The sequence below is a fragment of the Anolis sagrei genome, chromosome Y (genome assembly GCF_037176765.1).
Source record: "Anolis sagrei isolate rAnoSag1 chromosome Y, rAnoSag1.mat, whole genome shotgun sequence".
In the NCBI taxonomy this organism is placed as follows: domain Eukaryota; kingdom Metazoa; phylum Chordata; class Lepidosauria; order Squamata; family Dactyloidae; genus Anolis; species Anolis sagrei.
This window is the reverse complement of record NC_090035.1, coordinates 68,585,295-68,598,802: the sequence shown is the minus strand read 5'-3', so window position 1 is coordinate 68,598,802 and position 13,508 is coordinate 68,585,295. Positions and strand designations below refer to the sequence as shown.

The window sequence follows — 13,508 nt, the reverse complement described above, 5'->3', positions numbered from 1 at the left end:
AGATTTTCAGAGGCAAACTCTTTGTTCCCTTTTCAAGCCCCCAAATGCGATATATAAAGCCAGCTTCTTGTGTTTTCTGCCTTCATTCTGTCTTTGCAGCTACAGGTGAGTCATGGGGAATCCCAATTGGCTCCAAATCTATTATTGCTTTTAAAATTCACTGCCTCCTCTCAGTAGAAAGGGACTTCTAATTGTCAACTCAGTTCGTCTACTCTGCCAATTAATGCAGTTTGAAACTTCATTATATGGTCAGTGTAGATGCATATAATGCAGTTTAGCTGCATTGAACAGCATTATATGAGTCTACATTGACCATACAATGCTATTTGCGATTTCAGGCTACTGGTTGTCTGTTTGATGGTTAATTTTATATTGTGTTATGCTGTTGTTGTTTTATTTTGCTTGTTGCTATTTTATGAATTTTAATGAGTTATATTTTAACTATGATCGGGCTTGTTCCCGTGTAAGCCGCCCCGATCAACATAGTTAAAACATAACACATTAAAATTCATAAAACAGCAACAAGCAAAATAAAACAACAACAGCATAACACAATATAAAAACAACCATCAAACAGACAATCAGTAGCCTGAAATAACATCTTTGGGGAGATGGAGGCAGGATGCAACAATAAAGTTGTTGTTGTTGTTGTTGTTGTTGTTATTGTCAAAGGCTTCCATGGCTGGAATCCCTGGGTTGTTGTAGGTTTTTCGGGTATGCATTTGTTTTGGGGGTATGCATTTGCCCAAGGAAGAACATTCCTTTCTTTCTTTTAAATAATAATAATAATAATAATAATAATAATAATAATAATAATAATAGATGTTGCAGATTTGCAAGAGCCTTTGCCTTTTTCTTCCCTTCCCACCCATGCAATCTTTTTCTTCTTCATGACTTACAAGGGCTCTTTCTCTTTTCAAAACATTCCCTTCTCGCTCTCTCACTCTCCCTTTCTTAGAAAAATAAGAATTTTCCAAAATGGGCAACTCCAGCCAGGGAGGAGAAGTGGAGTGAGTGAGGCTTTGAAAAACAAAATGTACTGTTAAGGGAGGAGAGAGAACTATATCATATATATCATCACTCTGAAAGCTGTTCAACAGTGGAACTCTCTACCTCAAAGTGTGGTGGAGACTCCAATGGAGGCTTTTAAACAGAAGCTGGATGGCTATCTGTTGGGGGTGCTTTGAACGTGATTGTCCTGCTTCTTGGTAGTAGGTTGGACTGGATGGTCCATGAGGTCTTTTCCAACTCTATGAATGTATGATTCTATTACAAATGAGGGCTCGGAGCCGTGACCCCATTATAAGTGGAGGGAGGCTTTTTTGGCTACAAAAAAGGGCTGAAAAAAATTGGCTTATCTTCGAGTATATACGGTATTCTTTTCTCTAAGGAAGCAATTAGTAATGTTAGCAATTATCTTTCCTCTCTGAGAAAATCTTTAAAAATCACACATTTTCCAATTCAAAACTTCTTCTGGTTGAAATTTTCAAGCAACTATTTTATGCAGAAAATAATATTTTTACGGAGTCTTTAATTTGTTTAGTTCCTGCCATGTTCCAATTGTGCATGACAGATGCAGATGGATGTTCTATTTCAAAACTCATTTATTCAATTCTAGTGTTTTCTCTATACTGATTTTGTATTTATTTTTGGGTGCATTTTTTAAAATTCCAGTGTATACCTAGACAATGTGTATATTGTTGGACATTTTTTCTCACAATGATAGTTATTATTATTATTATTATTATTATTAAACTTTATTTGTACCCCGCTAGCATCTCCCGAAGGATTCAATGCGGCTTACACAGGCCAAGGCCTCAACACACAACATAACAATACAATCTAAGCAAATCAACAATTAAAACAGAATAAAGCAAAAATAAACAACAGGCAAAAAACAATACATTAAAACACAATAGAACTGGGCCGGGCCAGAGTAATGGGTACAAGAATTAAAAGTGCTGATGTGACAGGAGGTGTGTATAAGGCTTCTAGGGCAAGTGCGATGTGTGATGTGCAGCAATCATTGGTTCTAGTAAAGTGCTTATGGGACTTGGTAATGGAGATTTCCTAATCTGGGAAGGCGCATCGGAAAAGCCAGGTCTTCAAGTTCTTTCTGAAGACTGCCAATGTAGGGGCCTGTCTAAGATCTTTGGGGAGGGTGTTCCAGAGTCGGGGGGCCACCATGGAAAAGGCCCTGTCCCGCGTCCCCACCAAGTGCGCTTGCGACGCAGGTGGGATCACGAGCAGGGCCTCTCCAGATGACCGAAGTGAACGTGTGGGTTCGTAGATGGAGATGCGGTCACGCAGGTAGGCAGGTCCCAAACCGTTCAGGGCTTTGTAGGTAAGCACCTGCACCTTAAATTGGGCTCGGAATATAAACGGCAGCCAGTGGAGCCCCTTGAACAGCAGGGTTGACCTCTCTCTGTAAGGGGCCCCAGCTAGCATCCTGGCTGCTAATCGTTGGACCAGTTGGAACTTCCGAGCCATCTTCAAGGGCAGCCCCACGTAGAGCGCATTGCAGTAGTCCAATCTTATTATTTCTTACCCCCCTTTCCTCATGGATCAAGGCGGGTCACAGCACAGTCAAAAACACACAAATTATATTAAAAAACTACAAACATACATATTAAAATTCCTCACTCCCTAAAAAGTGCACAGATTCCTGATTGCCAAATTAGTCTGGTTTTTTCATGCAGGTTTGTGGTGAATGGTTTGGGTAAATCTATGTAGGAAAGTGTCAATGCAGTTTATTCACATTCATTCTTATAAGTGATTTTTCCCTCTGAACACTGTTTTTCCCCAGGTGGCAGACATTTCTTCAGAAGGGGTTTTCACGTCATCATGAAAGCTGTTCTAGGACTCTCCATTTTCTCTGTGCTTCTAAGTACAGGTAGGAAATTCTATTAACCCTTTTGCTGCTTGCAAGTAACTAGGGCTGGGCGGTTTCGTTTAGTTAATTCGTAATTCGTTAATAATTCGTTAATTTTTTTAATTACAAAACGATAACTAACCATTCTGGAGCAATTTTTTAAAAAACGAATTTTTAAATAGTTTTGTAAATGCTTCGTATTTCGTTATTGTATTCGTTTCATTATTGTTTTGAGGTCGTTTCGTTATTATTTCCGCATGTCTGGGGCAAGTTTTATGGTTGTTTTTTGTTTAATTAGTGAAAAAAAATTATAATATCACACCAACAGTCAACAACAGAGGGAGAGGGAAGCTTCAGAAGTTTTTGGAGGTTTTTTAGCGTATTTCGCGGTCGCGTCCGCCATTAACGAATCGATTCGTTATTGTTTCGGAAATCGATTTGTTAATGTTTTGTAATTTTTTTCACATTTATGAAATTTCGTAAATATCGAACTTTTTAAAAGGAAAATTTTGTAATTATTTTAAATAACGAAACGCAAAAACCCCCAAAAAACAAATCGATTTTAGAAACAATTTTTTCCGTTGTTACCCAGGCCTACAAGTAACCTATATAAATCATCTTTTTGGGGTCAACAAAAAAACAGCTGGCATTGTTTGGAGTGGTGTGAGGGATGTAAGCAATGACTCAGGTACTTTTCAAAAATGAAAACTTGCATATGTCAAAAACAAAAATGGAAAAGGATGGTAGGAACCCTGAATTCCTAACAACCTTGGCCAACAATGTCTTAATATGATCAGAAACAAAGGAAGTCATTTCCAGTTCTTTGAAAACAATATTCAATATATTTTTTAGAATGCCGGGTTACAGCATTACTAAAGGTGGGTTACAGCATTACTAAAAGATAAACAAACATATAATCATTTTAAAACACTCCATAAAATACATATATTAAAGCATACTCCCATAGCATACACATTAAAATACACAAAACAAGAATTAGTCATACAGTGGAAGTTCAAAATTCACCACTAAAACTGTCTGGGTAGGCTGCTGGAAGAGATAGGTCTTCATTTGTATCTTAAATTCCGACAGCTGATTCAGCTGTCGGAGCTCTACCGGCAGGTTGTTCCACAGTCATGGGGCAGACAATGAAAAGATCCTCTGGGTAGTGGTTGCCAGTCTAGTTTTGGCTAGTTGGAGTAACTGGCCCCCAGAGGACTTAACTGTGCAGGGCAGGTTGTACGGCAGAAGGTGATCCTTTAGGTAACCTGGACCCAAACCATGTAGGGCTTTTAAGGTCAAAACTAACACCTTGCACTTTTCCCAGAAACTAATTGGCAGCCATTGGAGTGACTTTAGGATTGGTGAAATATGCTTACTCCTAGATGTTCCTGTAACCAATCTGGCTGCTGTATTTTGAACCAACTGGAGTTTCTGAACTTGATACAAAGGTTTCAGAAGTCCAGCCTTGAGGTTACTAGTGTGTGTGTACACTACCATATTCAGGTCCTCCAAATCCAGGAAGGGTGCAGCTGGTGATAGCATTCATGACTGTCGAATCTACCTGGTATGTCATTTAGAGAGACTGATCGAGGAGCACTCCCAAGATGCAAACACAGTCTTTAGGGGAAGTGTAACTCCATCCAGGACTGGTTGACACACTTTCACCCCCAGATTAGGACCCATGATGGCAAGCACCTCTGTTTTGTCTGGATTCAGTTTCAATTTGTTTTTCCTCATCCAGATCATTACCTTCTCCAGGCATTCGGTAAGAGGGGACATGGTTATCCTTAGCTGTAGCTGCTTTTGAAGGCATTGAGAAATATATTTGGGTGTCATCAGCATACTGATAGCACCCTACTCCAAGCATTGAGTTCAGTCTCTTGATCAAGAAAAGAAATAGAAAAAGTGCACAAGCCATGTAGCCTTTTCAGTCTTTCTCTTTCCTCCCTTAGGTGCCTCACTGGAGTGTGAAACTTGTACCAGTTCAAGCAGTATCTGTACTGGCAGGATGAAGACTTGTAGCTATGATGAAGACACCTGTTTCACTCTTTTGAGTGAAACCTCAGGAGGTAGGTGAGAAGAAATATAAACCAGTTGGTGCCTCTTTTGATATGGACATTTCACAAACTATTTTAAATCCACCTCAATTATGTTTGGTATTTGGCCAAACCTCTGGCTGGTTAGCAATTTATAAAAATCGGCAGGCATGATCACAGAATCACCAGTCTTGGTAAATTAGCTGATGAGGACAACAGAAAGGTCACGGTACATTTTAGGATCCATCAGCTGCTTTGGTTCTTACCCAACCAAATGCTTTAGAGTTCTACATTACTCAACAAAACCCAATATTAAAATTTAGGTTGATTTCTTGAACATTTTTATGTTTTCTGGGAACTGATCAACAAATTTGACATTTGGGGGTGAATTGTGTATTCATTGACTCTATTTCTATTGAATTCAATATGAAGCAATTGTAAGGGTTTTGGGAATACCAACCAAAATCTATTTTTCATTTAGTTCATAAGTGAATGTCTACCCAGACTTTTCCTATGTATTTATTTAAAGGCATATATGTAATTGTAGCCTAAATACGCAAATCCTTTCTGTTCTCACAAGCAATGTAGGATCAGGCATTGAAAGAAAACCTACCCAGAATATCATACATGGTTGACTATATAATGAAGGCAATGGCATACTGCTCCTGTTTAATTCCCACTCCAAGAAAGCTTTTTGAAAACCACCCTGTTTTTGAAACCCACTTTTAATTTCAGAATTCTGCACAGAATTTGCATGCGGTTGTTTTCTGCAGAAAATATGGAAGAAACAGATTTTTCTGAGCAGAAAATGAATTTCTATGTAAATATATTATTTTTCTAACAGAAAATGTTTACGATACAGAAAATACTGCAGCGGTGGTGTAATTGTATGTGCAGACACAAAGCAGCCACAGAAAAATTATAACCTGTGCCTTGAAGACTTCAGGATAACTAAACAAATTCTTTTTCTGCTTTTTCAGTCGGAGTAAAAACTTATGTCATAGCAAAAGGCTGCAGCAACTCCCAGTTCTGCAAACGTGAACCCAATGTTCTGAATTTTGGTCAAAGAAGATTCCAAAGAGACGCTGTCTCCTGTTGTGTGGGAAATGAATGCGCTGGAGTCTACCCACGATGTAAGACTACAATACTTTTTTTTGCTTCTGTAAGATGTTCACAGCCTGAGCTGTCTTCTTTCTCTTTCTTTTTTTTTTTCCTAGCACTGCATCTTCCAAACAAGAAACACAGAAAGGTGTTACAAATTTCAGTACATTCATCATTAGGTAAAGGTTTTCCCCTGACATTAAGTCCAGTCGTGTCCGACTCGGGGGTGTGGTGCTCATCTCCATTTCTAAGCCGAAAAGCCAGCATTGTCCGTAGATACCTCCAATGTCATGTGGTTGGCATGACTTCATGGAGTGTCATTACCTTCCCGCAGGAGTGGTACCTATTGATGTACTCACATTTTGCATGTTTTCGAACTGCTAGGTTGGCAGAAGCTGAGGCTGACAGCAGAAGCTCACACCACTCCCTGAATTCAAACCTGTGACCTTTTGGTCAACAGGCTCAGCAGCTCAGCGCTTTAACCCATTATTTCACTGTGCTCTGGTGGCCTGAGTGCTGGTCTAGCACCCTATGTGTGACTAGGGTTCAAATCCTCATGGATCATATATAGTTATATAGGCAGGTTATACTCTCTTAATCTCAGAAAAAGGTGAATGTTGAATCCTCTCTGGACAAATTTTGTCTTGTCTACACTGGCCAGTTAAATCAAAACTGAAATGCTATGGGCCTCCCCCAGAGAAGGCCACATGTACCATCTTGAACCTGCAGATGGGATGGTTCAGTGTCCAGATGGTCTAGCTTAGCCAAGAATATCTTGACCCATCTGGACTATCACTTACACTTTGGGCCAAGCGTGGACAGCATGACCAGCTTCAATCCGAACCTGTCTACTATGCATACAGGCCAATTCTACCTTATCTTTTCCCCTTTCCTCAGTGGCACAAAAGGGGATAGATCATGTTAGATAGAAATTGCAAAGCATTTCTATTCATAGAATAAAACACTGTTTGATGAACATATGGTACATTGAAAACACCTGGGTACTGACTATGAATGTTATGATGCAATACTGATTCATAGCCATATGAGAGTTATTGTAAAGGGTTGCATCAGCCAGTGTCCCTTACTGATGACCTGTCAGTAGGTGGCTGTAGAAGGAATCCATCTTTCTCTCTGCTGTGTAACTCAGTGTGAGTATCTGCCTATGTTGTATGTGACTATTTGATGACTCTGACTGTTTGCAAGCACAAGGCATGAAGATCTGCAAATCCTGATTGTGTATTTGTATATATTGCTACAGTGAAGATTAAAGCCTTCTGGCATTTTGGATGAAAACCTAAATCCATGAGTTTACTAAACAGTGTGTAGATAAGGTCAGATGCTGGCAGTTGGACTCTGCTGATAGATGGGCTGAGGCATGTTTTGCTGTGAAATGACTCTGCTGTATTTTGTGTGCTTCTGGGATATTTGCTATCAAACTTGCAGTAGTTTGTAGAGGTCATGATTTGGAAACTATAAATCACTTCATGTACCAGCATCCCATGACAGATCAAACCCATTTTATTCCTCCCCTTCATTGAAGCAGGTGGTTAGGGCCTCTCCCAGAGCTTTGTGGCCATTTGCTGCTATAACTGAACAGCAAAGGTAAAGTGTCAGTGTAGAGGAGGACAAACCAATTTTGGCCCTGCATGGAGATCTGGACTCGATCCCACCACTGCTGTGGGAAGAACATGGAGAGTAGAGCCACCCTTGGGGCCAGTCTGTATTTTAGGGTAGGTGTAAATGAACCCTAAGAGAAGATGTTCAGGATTTTGTTAACTCAGCTATTATATTTCACTAGTTCATGAACATTTTTTCCTTTTTAGTGAAACCTATAAATACTACAACCAATGGAAAGAAATGTCCAGCATGCCTTTCTGTGACAGGAAGATGTCCTTCTGAGGTGGTGCAGTGCACTGGATTTGATGATTACTGCTTTCATATGGTCACACCTGGTATTCCTGATTTTTATGTTTTCCATGATTTTTGAATTCTTTCTGCTAGTCTCATGTGTGAATTAATGCTTGACTTTGAGGTTGTTAGTGGAGGTTTTCTACCAAACTAATGACACATGTATATCTGTATATATAGATTGTACATCTCTGTGTAGTTCAGAGTGCATATTCCTTATCCGAAATGCTTGAGGCCTGAAGTACTTGGGATTTTGGGAAACCTGTATTTGCATATAAACACATATGATGGAGATAGGTCCCAATTCTAGACACAGAATTTATTTATGTTTAATATGAGTCAAATAAAGCATTAGTTTCACTGGCCAACACACACTTTGGTGCCTCAAATGTTAGCTCTGTTTCTGGGTATATTTGACCAGCTTATTCCTTTATCAGCTCTAGTTTTTGAGATGCAGAATGTATATCATTTAGCATTCACCATCTGCTCATTCATAGAAAATGATGATAACCCTAAAAGGAACAAAAGCTGATGCAGTCTATTCAATGCAATTTTCTGAATCAACACATTCACAATAAAAAAAACCCAAGGAATGGCCTAAAAACCAAGAATATATATTTGGTTGAGCTGTAGGTTTTTTCATATATATATATATATATATATATATATATATAGGGATGAACAGGTCCAGTGAGTGATTATACTGACTGCTTCTTTCCCTTCTTTACATCTAGCAATAAAAGGCACAGTAGTGACCACAAAGGGCTGCACCACGAGCTCCACTTGCAATAAATTTCAAGCCACACAAGGGATTGGATATTCAGAAGTAGAATGTCAACAAGCCAGCAAGGCTTCTTGGATACCTGGATCACCCCTGCTGGTTCTTTCTGGGTTCCTATGGATGAAAGTCTTCTACTAATGTCCACCTTGCAGTGCGTCTCCTTGGCGTGGATGAATGGTTCTTCACTATTTGAATTTGGCTCTTTGTAATTATACAAAAATTATTTCTCTTGGGGGAAAATAGACCTTGACATATGCAAGTTGTAGTTACTGGGATGTATAGTTCACCTACAATCAAAGAGCATTCTAAACTCCGCCAATGATGGAATTGAACCAAATATGGCATACAGAACTCCCACGATGAACAGAAAATATATATCAATGATTGATTGGGCGGGGGGGGGGGGGGGGGATGCCAAAATACTGTTTGCTTATTGCTGAAAATTACCTAGGGCCAGCTCTGTCTATAAGTATGGTTGGAGCATGTAAAAATCAGTTGGTGAATGTGTTAACTGAAAAATGTAAAACATGAAGCTGATTGGTTGGACCATGCCCAGAAGCTAGCTGGGAGTTCTGGCAACAGTTACATGTTTTAAGTTTTTCTGTGCAGGAGCTTGCCAAGACAGTATTTTTGCTTCTTGGCTGTTGGAAGAAGACCTCTCACATAGACATCCAAGAACCATTTTGAATCTCTCAAAAGACATTGTGTGAGTCAATGTAACTGTTCATATTATTGTATCTACGTTGCTCTGCATAACAAAGAGTAAACACATTATTCTTTACTGATCATCTGTGTGGTATATCTTTTCTCTAATAAGACAGTATGCTGATTGGTAAAGACATGAACTATGTATGATTTTTATCCCATGAAAAGGGATATCACAAGAAAGAGGCTGGTGAAAGAAAGAAAAGAAAAGAAATTGTGGAGGTGTTTTGAAAGATGCTTTCATGCTATCTCCAGAAGGTTCAAAATGTAAAGTGATGCAAGACTGGATTATTTTACTTCACATGTGCAACTTCTTAGTCCCAAACATAAATTTGCTGAAATATTGTGTTTCCCCGAAAATAAGACACTGTCTTATATTTATTTTCCCCCAAGAAGACACACTATGACTTATTTTCAGGGGATGTCTTATTTTTTATTAAGTACTAGCCATCCCCTGCCATGTGTTGCTGTGGCCCAGTCGGGTGATCTGGAAAATAAAGTAATGAGAAAGTGTTGGTTTCTAATATATGTAATTTTTAATGCTTGTCGGTAAACAGTATTTCTTGTTGTTTCTTTGTCAGTGTTGATGTGGAGATTGTCTGGTTTGCCTACTCTGGAATATGCATTGTCCTTCTTTAGGGGTCCATTTCAAATCTATAATACTATATCTCTCTCTGTGTGTGAATCATATCTATCTATCTATATCTATGGCTGGATGGCTCTTTGGCAGGAGGGCTTTGGTTACATTTTCTTTCCCTGGTGAAGGGAGTTGGACTGGATGGCCTTAAACATTTTCTGTTGGTCATGTGGGCTCTTTGTGGAAATTTTGCCCCCATTTTGTCGTTGGTGGGGTTCAGCATGCTCTTTGATTGTAGGTGAACTATAAATCCCGGCAACTACAACTTCCAAATGTCAAGGTCTGTTTCCTCCAAACTCCACCAGTGTTCATATTTGGGCATATGGAATATTCGTGCCCAGTTTGGTCCAGATCCATCATTGTTTGAGTCCACAGTGCTCTCTGGGTGTAGGTGAACTACAACTCCCAAACTCAAGGTCAATACCCACCAAACCCTTCTAGTGTTTACTGTTGGTCATGAGTGTCCTGTGTGCCACGTTTGGTTCACTTCCATCATTGGTGGAGTTCAGAATGCTCTTTGATTGTAGGCTAACTATAAATCCCAGCAATTACAGCTCCCAAATGACAAAATCATTTTTTTAGTGATGGTCACTCCTTGGGTTAGTAGGTGTCTTGTGTCCAAATTTGGTGTCAATTTGTCCATTGGTTTTTGAGTTATGTTATTCTGCAATGAACATTACATTTTTATTTATATAGATGGTACAACAATCTGCATTTATGGGATGATCTCTGGGCTCAGTAGTAGACTGTTTGCTGAAGCTTTCCCCCTATTTCCTGGTATTTGTGTGGAGTGAGAGAGACCCACAGACTGTTGCTGGTTGGTGCTGGGGGAGAGAGACCCACAGTGCTGAGTAAAACCATAGCCACAACTTTACTTCTTCCACCTGTGGTCACAATGTAACTAAAGCAGAGCGCTCTGCTCCTCATTTAACTGAGGAGACTTTCAATTTTACTTTCTATATCTCCCTCTTTGCCTCAGCTTGTAGCATGCATAGAACGACTGGATCTGACACGGGGATCCAACCTTGTATGCTACATAAAGCCATGCCTATCACTTATGTCTTATTTTCGGGGTATGGCTTATATTATACAAAATTGTAGCAATCCTGCTTCAGCTTATTTTATGAGTATGTCTTATTTTCGGGGAAACAGGGTATGTTGATCTTTTTTAACTGATATGTGTATCTAATTTCACTATGTCTATATTATTTGTGCCTCTCGGACCCATTTTTGTGTTACGGAAGTGATGCCCTGGGACACATTTACTCAGTTATATCTGCATGATTATTTTCACTCTCTAAACAATTCCTCGAAGGTGATATGTGGTTAGTCTTTTATTTTGCCCATTTTGCCTTTTTGTCTTAATCTCTTTTTCTAACAGTAAAAAGAATAAAAGACCAGAATTAACAACAAACTATATTTTAATGTATTGTCGAAGGCTTTCATGGCTGGAATCACTAGGTTCTTGTGGGTTTTTTCGGGCTATAGGGCCATGTTCTAGAGGCATTTCTCCTGACGTTTCACCTGCATCTATGGCAAGCATCCTCAGAGGTGAGGTCTGTTGGAAATAGGACAATGGGTTTATATATCTGTGGACAATGGGTTTATGTACCTTGTTGTGGAAACAAGGAGGGGGTGACAAAGCTTTAGTGGAGATGTCTTTTCCCCATTACAACTCTTTCAGGAGTGAATTTCCCTTCCGAAGGGTAGATTTCTCCCACTTCCTGTTGTCTCACCCCTGTTCTTAGAGCCCACGGTGATAAAAAAACATCAAATATCATCCAGGCGTCCCCTGGGCAACATCTTTGCAGACGGCCAATTCTCTCACACCAGGAGTCACTCCTGACACAACCAAAAAAACAAAACAAAACCCTGTTCTTAATTATGAGTTGTTTGTAAGTCAGATGTTTGTAACTCAGGGACAGCCTGTATTTGGGTGCTGAAGGAGTTTGACAGCCTTCTCTGTCAAAGCGACTTGGTACCTCACCAAACTACAACCCCCAGTATTCCTATAGCATTGAACCATGGCAGTTAAAGTGGTATCAAATTGCAATTTGACCCATATGCTTTTATCACTGTGCACATAAATATTGATGTCACGATACAGAAAAAGTCACAGATCAGCTCTGAAGAGGAGCTAATATAGGATTATTATTATTATTTACTATATTTCTATACCACGGTTTACAGAACGGCACAATTTGATGCTCATAACAATATAAAAATAGCTAAAACATTTAAACATAGATAAAAATTCACTACATAATAACATCAATAAAACATCATAAAACAATAAATCCTCCGCATTTCATTACCAAATCATTATCCAGTCGCGTTGTCCAGCCATTCCGAGATAAGAGTTTATCTGCTACACTGCATTTGGGAAAACCTGGTCAAATAGCCAGGTTTTGACTCTTTTACAAAACGTTAAGAGGGTGGGGGCCAATCTAATGTCCCTGGGGAGGGCATTCCACAGCTGAGGGGCCACTGCTGAGAAGGCCCTGTCGCTCGTCCCTGCCAGCCGAACCTGTGAAGATGGCAGGAACAAGAGCAGGGCCTCCCCAGAAGATCTAAAATTCCTAGATGGTTCGTAAGGAGAGATACGTTCGGCCAGATAGGGCCGGAACCGTTGAGGGCTTTATAGGCTAAAGGCAGCACTTTATTGTACTTGGTAGCAGATTGGCAGCCAGTGGAGCTGGCACAACAGAGGAGTTGTATGCTCCCTGAGTGCTGCTCCTGGTAGCAACCTGGCTGCCACCCATTGGACCATTTGAAGCATCTGAACAGTCTTCAAAATGTGTGTCTTGGCAACCCTTTGTGCCCTCTCCTCTGTTTTTCCAGCTGATTTTGACGTTTTTGTCCCTGACTGGGATTCAAACTGGGAGGGTTTTGTTTCCAAGGCAGGAGCCCTGCCAGTGCGCTATTTTGCCACCATTGACTTGCATGGGAGAATAGGAACCTTCATCTTCTCAATGGAGGGGGGAGCGGTTTTCCTCCCTTTTCCTGGGGTCTCTGGATCCCAATATTTTCATTTTTCCCCATCAAGAGTGTTCCTTGCCCCCCTCCTTAAGCTCCCTTAAGTCCAAATAAAGTCCAAATAGTTCAAATTGCTGTCCAATATAAAATGTTATGCGACAAGGATCCCCAGGTTGAGGTTGCCTTATTTTGGGGGACTTTCCCTTCTTCAGGATTTCATCTTCTTTATAAAAGTGGGTGGTTCACCATACATCCCTAAATGGGTGATAGCAAACAACATAATAGATATGCCAAAAAAGGCACCCAAACCAAAACATTCAGTGATAATGACATGCATTCCAGTGAGAAAGACTACATACAAGTTATTACTCACGTTATTAATGAGACGACACTGGCCCTACAGTTTGGTCTTCGATAGTGAGCAATGCAATTACACAGAAGCAAGGATTTAAAGGCAAGGCTAGTTACTGACAGTCAGCTGGAATG

The 13,508-nt window shown here is 40.0% G+C and overlaps 1 protein-coding gene across 2 annotated transcripts; it reads left to right on the top strand.

Annotated features, from left to right (window-relative positions):
• Positions 1-5: 5 nt before the first annotated feature.
• LOC137095092 (phospholipase A2 inhibitor and Ly6/PLAUR domain-containing protein-like) lies at positions 6-9,054 on the top strand. Of its 2 annotated transcripts, none has more exons than XM_067461328.1 (6): positions 6-105; positions 2,807-2,893; positions 4,828-4,944; positions 5,892-6,044; positions 7,839-7,967; positions 8,673-9,054. In XM_067461328.1, the coding sequence occupies exons 1-6, from the start codon at positions 45-47 to the stop codon at positions 8,840-8,842; spliced, it is 717 nt and encodes a 238-aa protein (XP_067317429.1). In that variant the 5' UTR covers positions 6-44; the 3' UTR covers positions 8,843-9,054. The 2 variants fall into 2 exon arrangements, with proteins under 2 accessions (XP_067317429.1, XP_067317428.1); XM_067461327.1 differs by having other exon boundaries at positions 8,658-9,054.
• The last annotated feature ends 4,454 nt before the right edge of the window (positions 9,055-13,508 follow it).